Below are 13,861 nucleotides of genomic sequence, written 5' to 3' on the forward strand. Positions count from 1 at the left end.
ATTTGAGAATCAGATCATCTATGAATGATAATTTCCAGGACTCAGTGGCCATGTGAACTTGGGCAGATTACTTAACTTTTCTATATCTTAGTTCTCTCATCTGTAAATGATTTTGGTTAAGAATTAGACCTAATGTATTAAAGCACATGACTCAAGAGCAAGCCTTAAATTAATACTTGTTATTAAAATATAGAAGAATGAGAATATAAGCTATATTTATATTGAATTATTTATGGATAATTAAAAGGACAGATGTCAAAAATTTTAATCTAAGAAATTATTAGTATGAAAATGAATAATAACTAAATCTATATATACTCTTGACTGAAAAAGTATCTTCTGTAATTTTCTTTTTGATCCAGGACAGAGAAGATCAAGTTAGGGATGATGGGGACATAGACCCAGCAGAGATAGTTCCACATCAGTAAATAATTTGTGGGGTAATGAAATAGAGTTGTATTTTGGACCCTTTAAAGAAGTTGTACCTTAATGGCTTAAGTACATTTTTAGTTAAGCTGAATGCAAAACCTCAGTAACAGAAAACATAATGGTGTTTGATACTCAAGTGATAGGATGTTAATAAATTATGAGCACCTTGTGAAGGTGTCAGATCATCTGACCTCAAAGTCTCCATTTTTTAATGATGTCATTCATTATGGCTTCCAGCTAAGACCCTAATAAAAGAAGTCAATTTTGCAAGCAGCTCACCTTAGAGCAGTAGTTCTCAAACTTTGGTGTACATCAGAATCCCCTGGTAGGTTTGCTAAAATAGAGGGACTCTACCCCCAGAGTTTTTATTAAGTATGTGGACCAGAGAATTGCACTTCCAGAATTTCTCAGGTGATGATGTCACTGGTCTGGAACTATACCTAGAAAACCACTTCCTTACAGAATACCAATGAAATTATATTGCTTAGTATAATTAGTCCTTTGCCAAGATTTAAATCTTCTCCAGCCCAAAATAATTGGCATCAGAGTTATAAAACTTTGAAGATTCAAGAATTAATTTATTTATGAATTGGAATGGAATCAAAACTTGTTTTTTTTTTTTTTTTTTTAAATAATATGGAGCCATGCCTCTTGTATTCCATTGGTCCATTCTCCTAGAGCAAATTTCTGTCAGGTATCTATAACAAGAATCATTGGTATTGCATCTAAGGGACTCATTTTTATCGTATAAACAATGGGAATTAAACAACCGATACAGTTTCCCCTTCTGCCTTTGCTGCTTTTTAGGAAGCTCACAGTTAAAACACTCGCTTCACAAGCCGCAAGTATACAGGGTCTCATATTATGCATTTTGTTCCCACCCTTTATTTGTACTGTTATGTTGTTTTGCCTTGACTGCATTTTCCCTTCATACTCATCTCTTTATTGACTACTATTGAGAGTATTATATGTACTTTAAAAAATCATCTACATTCTTTCCTAAAATATAGCAGGAGATTAAAAAAAATTGATGTTGTTAGTTGAAGACATGTTTCTAGAAGTTTTAAGATCCTCTTTTGTTAGGACGACATGCTTTGGCCTTTGCATTATACATAGTGAAGGAATGAGCGATTCGAGTATAAGTGATGTCACAAAAGGTCAGGTGTATTTAGCCCTACGAAGAAATACCAACAAAGTACCTGGGAAAAGACATAGGTATCATTTCAGACATGAAGCTCAAAAGATTGGTAGGTATCTGAAATACTGTATCATTATAAAACTATTTTCTATGAAATTCACTGAGCCTATTTGAAATTATTCATATTTTTATTTTAGAAAACAAATATAGTTTAAGGCCTGCTAAGTAAAGGCAGGGCTTTATTTGTCTTGAATTTACCTTTCTCTGGCTTTAGGCCTGTGTCATTTCCAGGACATCAGAACTCTGTGATGAACAATCCTACATTGACCATGTCAGTATTTGCGTAATTTTGGGAAGAGATTGGTGATTTGGAAGATGACGTTGATGTGAGAATCTGTATCTCCTTTAGGTGGTCCAGTGGGGAAATGAAAACTTCTGATACTGACCACATATGCTTACCTAATGTAGTCAGTTATGCTTTACTTAGTAAGTTTGACTTCACCAAATAATGGAGTATAATGGACAAAAACTAAAGGTTAAGTGGGTAAAGTTAAAATAGACCTAAGTGTAAAAAACTGACACTACTTTTCTCTAATACACAGAAATCTATAGACCACAAATATTACACGATTGCAATGATCACATTACTAAGTCACAGAACACATAGTAACTAAATGTTATGAGTAAATTTTGCTATTTTCATTCTCTTATTAAATCTTAAATAGGTACATTAGAGCAAAGTCTTTTCATGACTTTGCCCGTGAATAATATCATGAACCTAAAAACGTTCTGAAAATATAAAAACAAAACGAAGTGCAGGAATCTTCCCTGGTAGACCTCAAACCTCAACTTGTTCCCAAAAAGTAGCTCCAAAAGATGCTCACTAAAAAATACCTCTTGAACTTACATCTCATATGAATATATATTTTGTTCTAGTAACTCATTATTAAACCAGAATCAATTGAAATACTATAAAATTGAAAAAAAAACTATGTACAGAAAAACCACAGCCATTCTTCCTAAACATTTTTGAGGGTGTTAGACCCTTGTAGGTTCTACAAAATAAAAAATTCTAAAAGATTTGTTCTTCAGATCATTTATGAGTTTCATATATTTAATTTCCTATATTATATAATGACGTTTTTAGTAAGACAACTTAAAGTTGGAATATAAAACACATTATAAATTTTAGCATTTGGTATCATGGGGCCATTACATTATATGTTTGTGTCTAACTAATCTGCGTTCAGAAGTTGAAGAGAATCTAACGGTTTCATATGATTAATTGTTTATATTACAACTTTTAAAAAGAAAAATGTCTTGCCTTTGAATGGTAATCTTGCTCCAGTCTGGGATCTGATCCGGCTACCTGTTTGTATTTGTTAATTTTCATTTGGCGATTTCTCTCCTCTATATCCATAGCACCTATCGAGTAGAAAAAAACCCATAAAATTAATGTTCAGTTCTTATTTCTGAGCCCTACTTACAGGATGTATAATAGAATAATAGAAGAAATGCTAGGCTGATATGGTATTTTCATTCAAGGTAGTATATACAAATTAAAATGTCATATTGTTTCTTAGATTTATTTAAAGTATGCAATTTGGTGAATAAAAGCATGATTACTAAATATGTACAAAAATTTAATCTGAATAAAATGTAAATGAATTTTAACAGAACAACAAATCTTAACCAGATAGAAAACACTTTCTGGTACATGTATGCCCAGGAGAATATAGTTGACAGCACATAAACTTGACAATAGTAATACTATAAATAAAAACTTTGGCTTGTGATTCATCAGGATTTGATTATTTACTGAAAAATAGCTGTAAGTCTAATTGGTTTCAACTACAATTTTACAATTGTGTTTAGAAACTACTCTCATAAATTAGCCCATGTGTTAGAGCAGGTTTCCCAAGCTTACAATTGGATCTTTTGAACTTGAATTTTCTAGAAATAGCATCAAGAAAGAGGCACTGGGAATAATACTGCTGAGAATATACCATGCCAGTAAAGGCGCAGAGTATAACTGAGATCATTTCAGGAAAAAAAATATGCAAGGAGGTGAGAAAGTGAGATGGTAAAACCATTACAAAATGAGACTAATAATTCTCTATAACAGGTCCTACTTCCAAAACATCAATTATAGATGTTAAGAGGACCTTTAAAAACTTTGGTTAGAATAAGAACTAAATTCAGTTAGCAAATCTTGGCAAACGTGAAAAGTGTTTTTAAGATTATATTTATAACTTTTATTAAGGAGATTTTACAGGAAAATTGCATTTCTCATAAGTATGCATAATGAGATTATGTTCACAAAATCCCAATTGTATACTACAAATCTATAAACTGGGAAAAATAATCATAGCTTATTGGGCTCAGTGGGTATCAACAACAATAAGTCATCATGTAAATTCATAACCACTGAGTGTGGGGAGGAATGTAAACATATACATATATAGCTCTTGCTTAACTGAAAACTGAAGTAAAGATCTTTAGACAAAAGCATGCCTATTCAAAAATAAGTATATTAATACTTATCCTGAAAAAAATCTCATTGTATATCAGATAATTCTTGTTGGTAACAAATTTTAAGTAAAAACTGATTAATTTAAAATAAGATTTAAAAAAAGAAAAAATTCAAAAAGGAGTAAGAAAATCCTAAATAAAAGAATGTGTAGTCTATATTACATGACCTCTAAGTATAACAGTAAATTTAAGTCAATTATTCAATAAAGTGAGGCAATTTGTTTCTTTTAAGAGTCTCGTTTTAACAGTGATTTTATTAAATATGTGCCAAATTATAGAATAGGGATATGTCATATTGATATAAATTGGTTGATACATATAATTGAGTGAGTGATATGAATATAGAATACAGTAAAGTATAAATGTCTGTCAGCCTATTTAAATACAATTTTGAAATTATTTGTACCTTAAGAGCTATTCTCAGGTAAATATGTTTATTTTCTCCAAGGGCAGGGAAACAAAAAGCCATCCCCATGTCCAAAAAATTATGTGAACTTAAAGAATATTACCTAAATTGAGTGTTTGGGAAGTTCTCTGAAAAAATTTCATTTTGATATCATGGTAGCAAGATAGTATATTAACATAAATAGCACCAACAGACAAAGAAGCTTGAACACATTTTATATATTCATATTTAAATATATATACATACACATAGATATATACACATACATACATATATGCATTTTCTAATAATTAGACTATTTGCTGGACATCAGCCTCCTATGAAGCTACATCAAATTCTTTTTAATTACCATTGTGATATATACTGGCAGAAGCTGACAAACTTGTTTTGTAAAAGGCCCATAGTAAGTATCTTAGGCTTTGCGGACTGTATGTTTTCTATCACAACTCTGCCACTATAACACGAAAGCAGGTATAGACAATACATGTACAAATGAATGTCACTGTTCTATTAAAACCTTATTTACAAAACAGGCAGCAGGCCTGATGTGGTCTGTGGTCCATGGTTTGATAATCCCTGCTTTAAAGCATAATGGTTTTTTTGTTTGTGTTTTAAAAAAAAAAGCACAACACATTGATTTAATATTGCTTCACAAAGAAGCCTTTCTCCTTAGTAATGGTTTAAAGATTTTATAGAATCCGGTTTATGGAACATCATTTATATTTCACAGATCATAGGGGGACTAAGAAGAATATTAATTTGTATTTGCTGTAAGTAAACAAAGATGTAAATAGAGTGATAAAATTATTTAAATATGTTATCAACTAAATTCCAATCTCAAACACATCTCTCATCTCCAGACTCAATTACCATCTACAGACAGACCTTAGATTAGAAGATTCTTTGTTAAGAGCCTTAACTAATGAAATCTCAAGTGACCACCTTACTGGGTCTACAGTCAACAAACTTGGGTAAATATGCATTTAACTTACAACTTTAAATTCTCCTAGGTGGCTAATCCTTAGGACAAACAGTAACCAGACATTCCTCTCTCCAAACTGTTTGGCTCTTATGAAGTCTTCCATTTCTCTTCTACATTTTTATCAACATATTCTCATAAAGAAAACACTTCACAATGATATCCTTAGAGAGAAAAGTATCCTACTGATAAAGAGACTCATCATAGGAAATATAAAACTGTCACCTGTTGAAACTCCCCAAACATTTGATAACAATATGGATAAAGTATAGCTTTAACAAATCTAATTGACTTTCATAAAATACACAGAGATATAATAATTGGAATCTGAGCATAGAACAAAACAAATCTGAGACATTTTTCTGATGGAGGTTAAAGAAGAATATTACTGTATATACCGTAGAAACGTATCTTTAAAATTTAAGTATATTTTGCCAAACCATTGAGGAAAGGAAAAAATTACTTTTAGTAACTGTCTTATTGAATCCTAGCTTACAAACATTTCTTCCAAGAAAATATGAACAAAGTGGAAAAGGAACAAAACAAAAGAAGACTACAGACAGTAATGATGACAGTGAAAAAATTAACATATTCCAAATGATCAAAGCTAAAAGGGCCAAATTCACATAATCTTTAAGTGTATGTAGGTATGTACCAAATAAAGTGCAATAAAGAAAAAGGTAAACCAGTGTATACAATCTCTACTTGCCTACTTCAAGATGATGATTACACAGGAGAAAGCATTGTTATTTATGTCTATTTTCTAGTTTCAGTAAGAAAGACTATAAAGATAACCTATCAATGTCTTTCACTGGTCAGAGGACTAGGAATAGAAATTGTTAAAATGACTACATAAGATGTAATGAGAGAAGTAAGAATAAATAAAAATGTAATTGAGATAAAAGAGAAACATGGTATTTTGTTAGGTTATTTTCAAAGGCCAAGCAATTCAAAAAGAAAATACTGTCCTTGACTTTCATTGAATATGTTAACTGTCTTTCAATATCTGTTAACTGTGAAAAAAATTTGTTTTTCAGACTGAGTCATTGACAGCTTTTTTGACAGAAAAATTGATGGTCATTTATATGAATGTTTTCCAAAGTACCTGATGTACAATGATAAAAAGTAAATTGTTTAAAAAGATAACATATTTGGTACTGTGTATGAAAAGGGTTTACAATGGTCATACCTTTGAACCTGAAATTTTACTTCCTAGAATTGTTCCTAAAGAAATCAATGTGCAAGATGTACATGCAAGTAGATTTATTGCTACATTGTTTGAAAACTGTAAAGGCCTAGGAAAATAAACTCTAAATGTCCAACAATAAGCGTTAGTAACTGCACCTGTGGCATATCTACAGAATACTATGATGTATCCATGAAAAAGAAACCATATGATGTGCACGTACATTCACATACATAAATGTAAAATAAAGACATTGCAATTTGTAATTATAATAGATTAAATGATATAGTACTATAGTTTATAATTGATAATTTAAAAAACTATATATATTCATAAAAATCTGTATACATATTACCTATACAAAAGACAAAGGGAGGGAAAAAATTAAGATTTATATACCAGAATGCAATTGCTGGTTATTGAAATTAAGTGCTATTATTTTCTTATGTGGGTTAATATGTAGCTTATAAAATGCCCAGAAAGGCATTATATAGAAGAAAAATATTACTTTAAGAACACAAAACACAATGTTTTTGTGAAAAAAAAAAAAAAAGACAAATCATTCTGTTTGAAAACCTGTACTTCTGCCATGAGTCGGTAATGGTGCTTTGGAAATAAATGTTAAATGATTTTTAAAATGCAAGTTTATAACCATTCATTTCTTAATTTATCTAAGGAATATAGATTTTTTTTTTCATTGCTTAATTTATCTTAGGGATATATATTTATTTGTTAAATAAAAGCATTTGGGTGTGTTTATTGAAAATGCTGTATAATGAGAAATATTTCCAAACATAATAAAGTGCAGATCTTTTCAATTTTTATGAATATTAAAACAAAAAAGTGACCTGGAAAGTTTTAAAATTTTCCTTATGATAGATTTTTCAAATGTGGGACTTAAGAAACTATGCAGCAAAATTTTTCAAAGTTACTTTAAAATTATTTCTTCCTCATCACTTCCTCATCACTTCTTCCTAATCACTTCATAATCACTTAATAAATTTTGATCTTTTTATACTAAAATTTTATTATGTACTAGAAGCTCATAAGAAGTACACTTTTGTTAGCTAAATTATTTGCCTAAATGCATATAATGCAGAGACTAACAAATAGAGGAACAAGTTAAATTTTAAAAATATAGAGATAAATATTGAGATAAAAATAATAAATTATATATCGGATTATTTTCCCTTCAGTACTGGGACAAATGGGAGCATTTTCTTTTAAAGTGTAAACAAATGTAATCTTTTTCTTTAAGTTTTTAATTTAAATTCCAGTATAGCTAACATACAGTATAATATCAGTTTCAGGTGCACAATATAGTGATTCAATGCTTCCTTACAATATCCAGTGCTCATCACAAGTGCACTCCTTAATCCCCATCACCTATTTCCTCCACCACCCTGCCCACCCGCCTCTGGTCATCATCATTTTGTTCTTATAGTTAAGTCTATTTCTTGGTTGGCTTCTCTTCTTTTCCCTATACTCTTAATCTTAACTGTGTAACTAAGATATACACATTTCAAGGAGTGCTTATTTCAAAATCAATCAATTTTGAGGATGTTTCTATTCTGGTTACTAGGAGCTAACACTGTGAATGAAAGAAAATATAATGTGACTTGGTTTATAATGTGTTTGCTTATAAAATGATCTTTCCTTTGGTTCTAGGAATGCAGGGAGACTGAATTCCACATGTGCCTAAGTGAAAAAACATGGAAATTTACTGAAACACAAAGAAACTTACAAAACTATTGTACTACCTTGAAGCCCATAGGCTTGTAAATTATGTTCTAAGCCTCGACAACCTATTGTAGATATTTAGGTTACCTGTTGCTGTGTATATCTATCTACTATTTCTCTGCTAACTCTCTGCCACATTCATTAAATAATCCTTCAAAGGAGATGTTATAGTAAACTGCGCAGACTCCTCTCCCTATAGTCAAAAGAAACTGATATTTAAACTACTTTAAGATGTTATTAGGAGTGACCTAATGATTTAAGGAAACAGAGTATACCTGTTTTTGACATCTAAGTTCAGTAAACAGAATTACGGAGATTTTATTATTCAGAAGACTTGGATTTTAGTACCATTTTAGCCTTCAACACTTACAATCAGGATACATTTAGCCTATAGGGGAAAATCTGGGCTTTGTGTATGGAGAGTATAGTGCAGATAACCATTACAGAGTAGATGTGACTTTGCAACTGTCCAGATTTAGGGTAACGGGGCTATTTCTGATACAAAGAGGTGAACAAAATCTTAAAAACAGCACTGGTTTAAAAGATGAGACAAGACTTGGGCTGAAGTCTTAATTTTACAAGCCTTAAAACTATATGCACCTCATTTACCTTTCTGGCCATAAAATGCACCATTTGTAAAATTAATAGTTTGGGACTATTAACTGACCAGTTATTTTTGAGGCCAAATAATGTTTAAGTGTTTGTTCTTTTATATTATTCTATCTATTTCATTAATATAAATAGTGTAAAGTGGTTTAGAAATCCCTACTCTTTTTGCCCTGGTATTACATTCATTAAAATTTACTTTACTCTGTGTGTGTGTATGTGTGTGTGTGTGTGTGTGTACAGAAATGAGATGAAGAGAAGGAAGGAGAAAGACAAGGAAAAGGAGGAGGGAGGAAAGAGAGAGAGAGAGAAAGATCTTAAAAGTGAGCCTAGGAGTGGCACAGAGATAGACAAAAACTATATTGAAAAGTTCACTAAATCAGAGAATTTGCCCAGCAAAAAGAATCATAAGAATGATCTAATATAGGATACTAGGGAGATCTTTTAGATTAGCTCAAGTGTAATTGTTCTACTGCGTATGTTTTTCCCCACCCTGTATACAGTGAGGTGTTTGAAAGAAAATATTAGTAACTTTCTAATAACTTAGTTATTTTTAACTTGTTAGTCACAATTCCTGTCTCTTTGAAAAAAAAATTTATCTTACAGGATAATTAATTTTCAAGTAAAAGTCCCTCAGACAAGGAAACAATGGTTATTTATTAAAAATGCTTTTACGAGAAAGTACAATAACTACTGATAAAAGATGGAAACACGAGTCAGAATCATTGAGTTAATATACTATTCCCCAAATGTGTTAAGCACTTTGGAATCTCCCACCTTTTTCCCGATGGACAAAATCTACCTGGAAGAAGAGATGATCCACGGAGTGGTACATATCATCACCCTGTGTATATGACTTGTCCCATCCTATTATGGTTGTGTGTGACATACTATGAAAGACCACTGTGTCCCACACCTGGGGCTAATGAACATAGCCATGAGCTGTATGTATTTCAACTACATCCACTATTTTACAAATCACAGATTGCATGGAAGGTTTGATAGGAGCATCGTGAAGAAATATAAATGTAACTTTACATTATGGTAATTTAGAAATAGCAATTTAAGTATGCTGAGAATGCTAACTTAAATCATAAAAAGATAAAAATGTCTACCATACACAAACTGTAATGAGGCCTATTCTAGGAAAAAAACCATATATTTTTTCTTATGAATACTGGAAACTCAGTATATTCCTTGTGCTATAATTAAAAACTTATCTAAATTTGCCCACATTACATAAAAAATTGAGATCTCTGCATTCCAACTTGTATTTAGCCTTAATATCAATACTTTTAAATTCTTTTTTAAAAATAGTCATGGTAGGATTCCAAACACGTGGTGAAATTTTGGATTTTCTATTAGTTAGATTTTTTGCTCATGAAATTGTGTTTAGGCTATTGACTTTTTCCTATATAAAGAACTCTAACCATCTCACAAAGATTGTATAGAAAAGAAATGATAATGATGATTACCAAAATGCTGGACCTAAGGTATGGAATTAATAAAAATGTAAACCGAAACAATATAAATCCTCCCAAAATCAATTTTTGTGGTATTTGCTATTGTTCACACTGATTACTTATTTACTTTTCATTTCTTTAGGTTTCCTTTCAGCATTTCTAAAACTCCTCTGAGAGCTTGTTTAGGACAAAGGGTTAGTATCCAAGATATATAAAGAACTTATAAAACTCAATACCCCAAAACCAAATAATCCAACTTAAAAATGGACAGAAGACATGAATAGATATTTCTCCAAAGAAGACACACAGATGGCCAACAGACACATGAAAAGATGCTCAATATCACCCATCATCAGGGAAATGCAAATCAACGCCACAATGAGATATTGCTTCACACCCATCAGAATGGCTTACATAAAAAATGCAAGAAACAAGCATTGGCAAGGATGTGGAGAAAAAAGAATCCCTCGTGCACTGTTGGTGGTTATGCATACTGCTGTAGACCCTCTGGAAAACAGGATGGAGATTCCTCAAAAAGCTAAAAATAGAACTACCCTATGATCCAGCACAAGCACAACTATGTATTTACCCTAAGAATACAAAAATACTAATTCAAAGAGATACATGCACACCGAATTTAAAGCAGCATTATCTATAATAGTGAAGTTATGGAAACAGCCCAGCATCTATCTGATGGATGGATAAAGAATATATAGATATATAACATACATATACATATATATGTATATACATACATACATACATACATATATACATACATACATACATATGCATATATACATGTATATATATACATATACACACATATATATGTATATGTGTGTATATGTATATATATAATGGACTATTACTCAGCCATAAAAAAGAATATAATCTTGCTTTTGCAATGACATGGGTGGAGCTAGAAAGTACTATGCTGAGCAAAATAAGGCAGAGAAAGACAAATACCACACGATTTTACTCATTTGTGGAATTTAAGAAGCAAAATGAACAAGCAAAGGGGCAAAAAGAGAGAAGAAGGGAAAACAGGAAACAGGCTCTTAACTGCAGAGCACAAATGGATGGTTACCAGAAGGGAGAAAGGGGGAGGTGGCGAATTAGGTGATGGGGATTAAGGAGTACCCTTACAATAAGCACTGGGTGTTGTATGGGAATGTTGAATCACTGTATTACACATTGGAAACTAATATCACACTATTAACTAACTGGAATTTAAACAAAAGCTTAACAAGTTATATTAAACATGGCATTAAAATAAATATTTTTGAAGGCAACAAAGATATCTTTTTTTTTTTAAGATTTTATTTTATTTATTTATTTGTAAGACAGAGAGCACAAGCGGGGGGTAAGGGCAGAGGGGGAGGGAAAAACAGACCCTCACTGAGCAGGGAGTACAACGCAGGGCTCAATCCCAGGTCCCTGAGATCATGACCTGAGCTGGGCCACTGAACCACCCAAGCGCCACTTAAAGATATTTTTTACCTTCTAATTTAGGCCAACAAAAAGGCTGATCAGGCCAACGAAGAGGCAGATAAGGGGGGACAAGTCATTCAAAGTAGAATTCTATTACAGAGATTCTTTAAAGGATCCAAACACATGTGATCATGTCCCTCAAACCACAACGAAAGTGTGAAAGAATGAACCTAGCTTTGTTCCTCCTCCAAGAATAGCAAAATCATAATGGGGTCATTAATAAATGGAGAGAGGAATGAAATAAATATGGCCAAATTTCTAAGAGTAAAATAAATGTCAGTTGTTATATATATTTCACTTCATATTTTCAATGATGGTATGCATATAAAATCTCACATTTCCTTTTTTTTTTTTAGATTTTATTTATTTGACAGAGATCACAAGTAGGCAGAGAGGCAGGCAGAGAGAGAGAGAGGAAGGGAAGCAGGCTCCCTGCTGAGCGGAGAGCCCGATCGGGGGCTCGATCCCAAGACCCTAAGATCATGACCTGAGCTGAAGGCAGAGGCTTTAATCCACTGAGCCACCCAGGCGCCCCTCTCACATTTCCTTTAAAGATAATAACCTGTAGGTAAGCAATACCAAGTCAAGTAAGATGATAAAATTGTGCTTGGGAAATTAAATTGAGTAGAGAAAAAGAAAATTTTTTATATTGAAATTTTAAAAATTACTAAAATAAATTAAATTATAATTGTTAATTGCAAATGTGACATAAGCCTCCAAAAAAAAAAGATTATACATTTGAGGTATCAATTGGGATAAAATAAGTGAAGCTTAAGTAGTATTAGTGCGATTAAAAGGGAAAAAAGTACATTGTAATTTTTGTTATATAATTTAATCCATGTTGTCATATAATTTTATCCATGTTAGCTAAATAAATACTTTCCATTAGATTAGGATTACCTAAATTGAGTGTAATTATGTACAGTGAGAAAAGGAACTATTTAAATATAGGGATTTTAAATAATTCTCATGCTTGGATATCAAGCTGATTATCTTTTTCCATAAGTGCTCATGATGACTGTTAGCAGTCAAGGGGAATTAGAAAAACCATCCAGAGAGACTAATATCCTACAGTTTAATACTCCCTCAGAATTCAAAGGAATGCATCCTAAATGTTTCCTGAATTGGGACATCTCCTGAAATGCTTCTATTCAACACTGAGAAGAAAGAGGAATGAAAATTAGATAGGATCACTGTCAGAGACAGATGATGATGCAGTGGAGACACCAGGAGAGATCAGCCCAAGCTAGAGACCAGGCTGAACGTCGTTCAACCTTCCAAACGCTCACATGGGAATACTAATTACACGGATGATTCTAAATAAAACTGCAAACTAGAATGCGCTGCTCTCTGTTGACATTAAAAAAAATCCCTTTTCTGAATTCCTCTCTTCCTTTTCTCCTTTTCCTAGACATCTGGCCTTGTTCTCTAATGGTGGTCAATGCACATGCCCCAGCTTCTTGGCTTCAACCTGTCCTTTACCTTGTCACAGGTAAAGACTCCATTTCCTGAGGTTAAGGGCATGGATTTTGTCACTAAGCCCCATTGCTTTAGGTTAAATCCCAGCTCCAAATGGCTGGAACAAGTTATTAACTGATCTTTACCTTAATTTTTCAATCTGTAAAACTAGAAATAAAAATTATACTTATAATGGGTCCTAAAGTTAACTAAAGTTAAAAATAATTTATATCACAGTGACTTAATTATCCAAAATGTTGCCTGCTGAAGGCTCTAGGCTCTGACCTTCAGCTCCTACCTCTTCTGGAAGCTTAAGATTCACATCTCTAGTTGTCTCCTAGCCATCCCCAAATGATACCTAAAACTCAGTTGGTCCAAAACAATTTAACATTATTTCTCATACCTGTTCTTCTTTTTTTAGTTATTATTA

The 13,861-nt window shown here is 32.1% G+C and overlaps 1 protein-coding gene across 49 annotated transcripts in view; it reads right to left on the minus strand.

Annotated features, from left to right (window-relative positions):
* The window catches only part of RIMS2 (regulating synaptic membrane exocytosis 2), a 596,172-nt gene that overhangs the window by 148,803 nt on the left and 433,508 nt on the right, over window positions 1-13,861 (minus strand). For 31 of the 49 annotated variants that reach the window (XM_082719284.1, XM_082719281.1, XM_082719273.1 and 28 more), the window contains one exon: window positions 2,892-2,992. The exons of the other annotated variants lie outside the window; for them this stretch is intronic. In XM_082719284.1, the coding sequence (XP_082575410.1) occupies window positions 2,892-2,992 (101 nt within the window). The remainder of the gene's footprint in view (window positions 1-2,891; window positions 2,993-13,861) is intronic. 49 annotated transcript variants of the gene reach the window in all.

This window comes from Mustela nivalis (assembly GCF_964662115.1).
Source record: "Mustela nivalis genome assembly, chromosome: 2".
NCBI classification, from domain to species: domain Eukaryota; kingdom Metazoa; phylum Chordata; class Mammalia; order Carnivora; family Mustelidae; genus Mustela; species Mustela nivalis.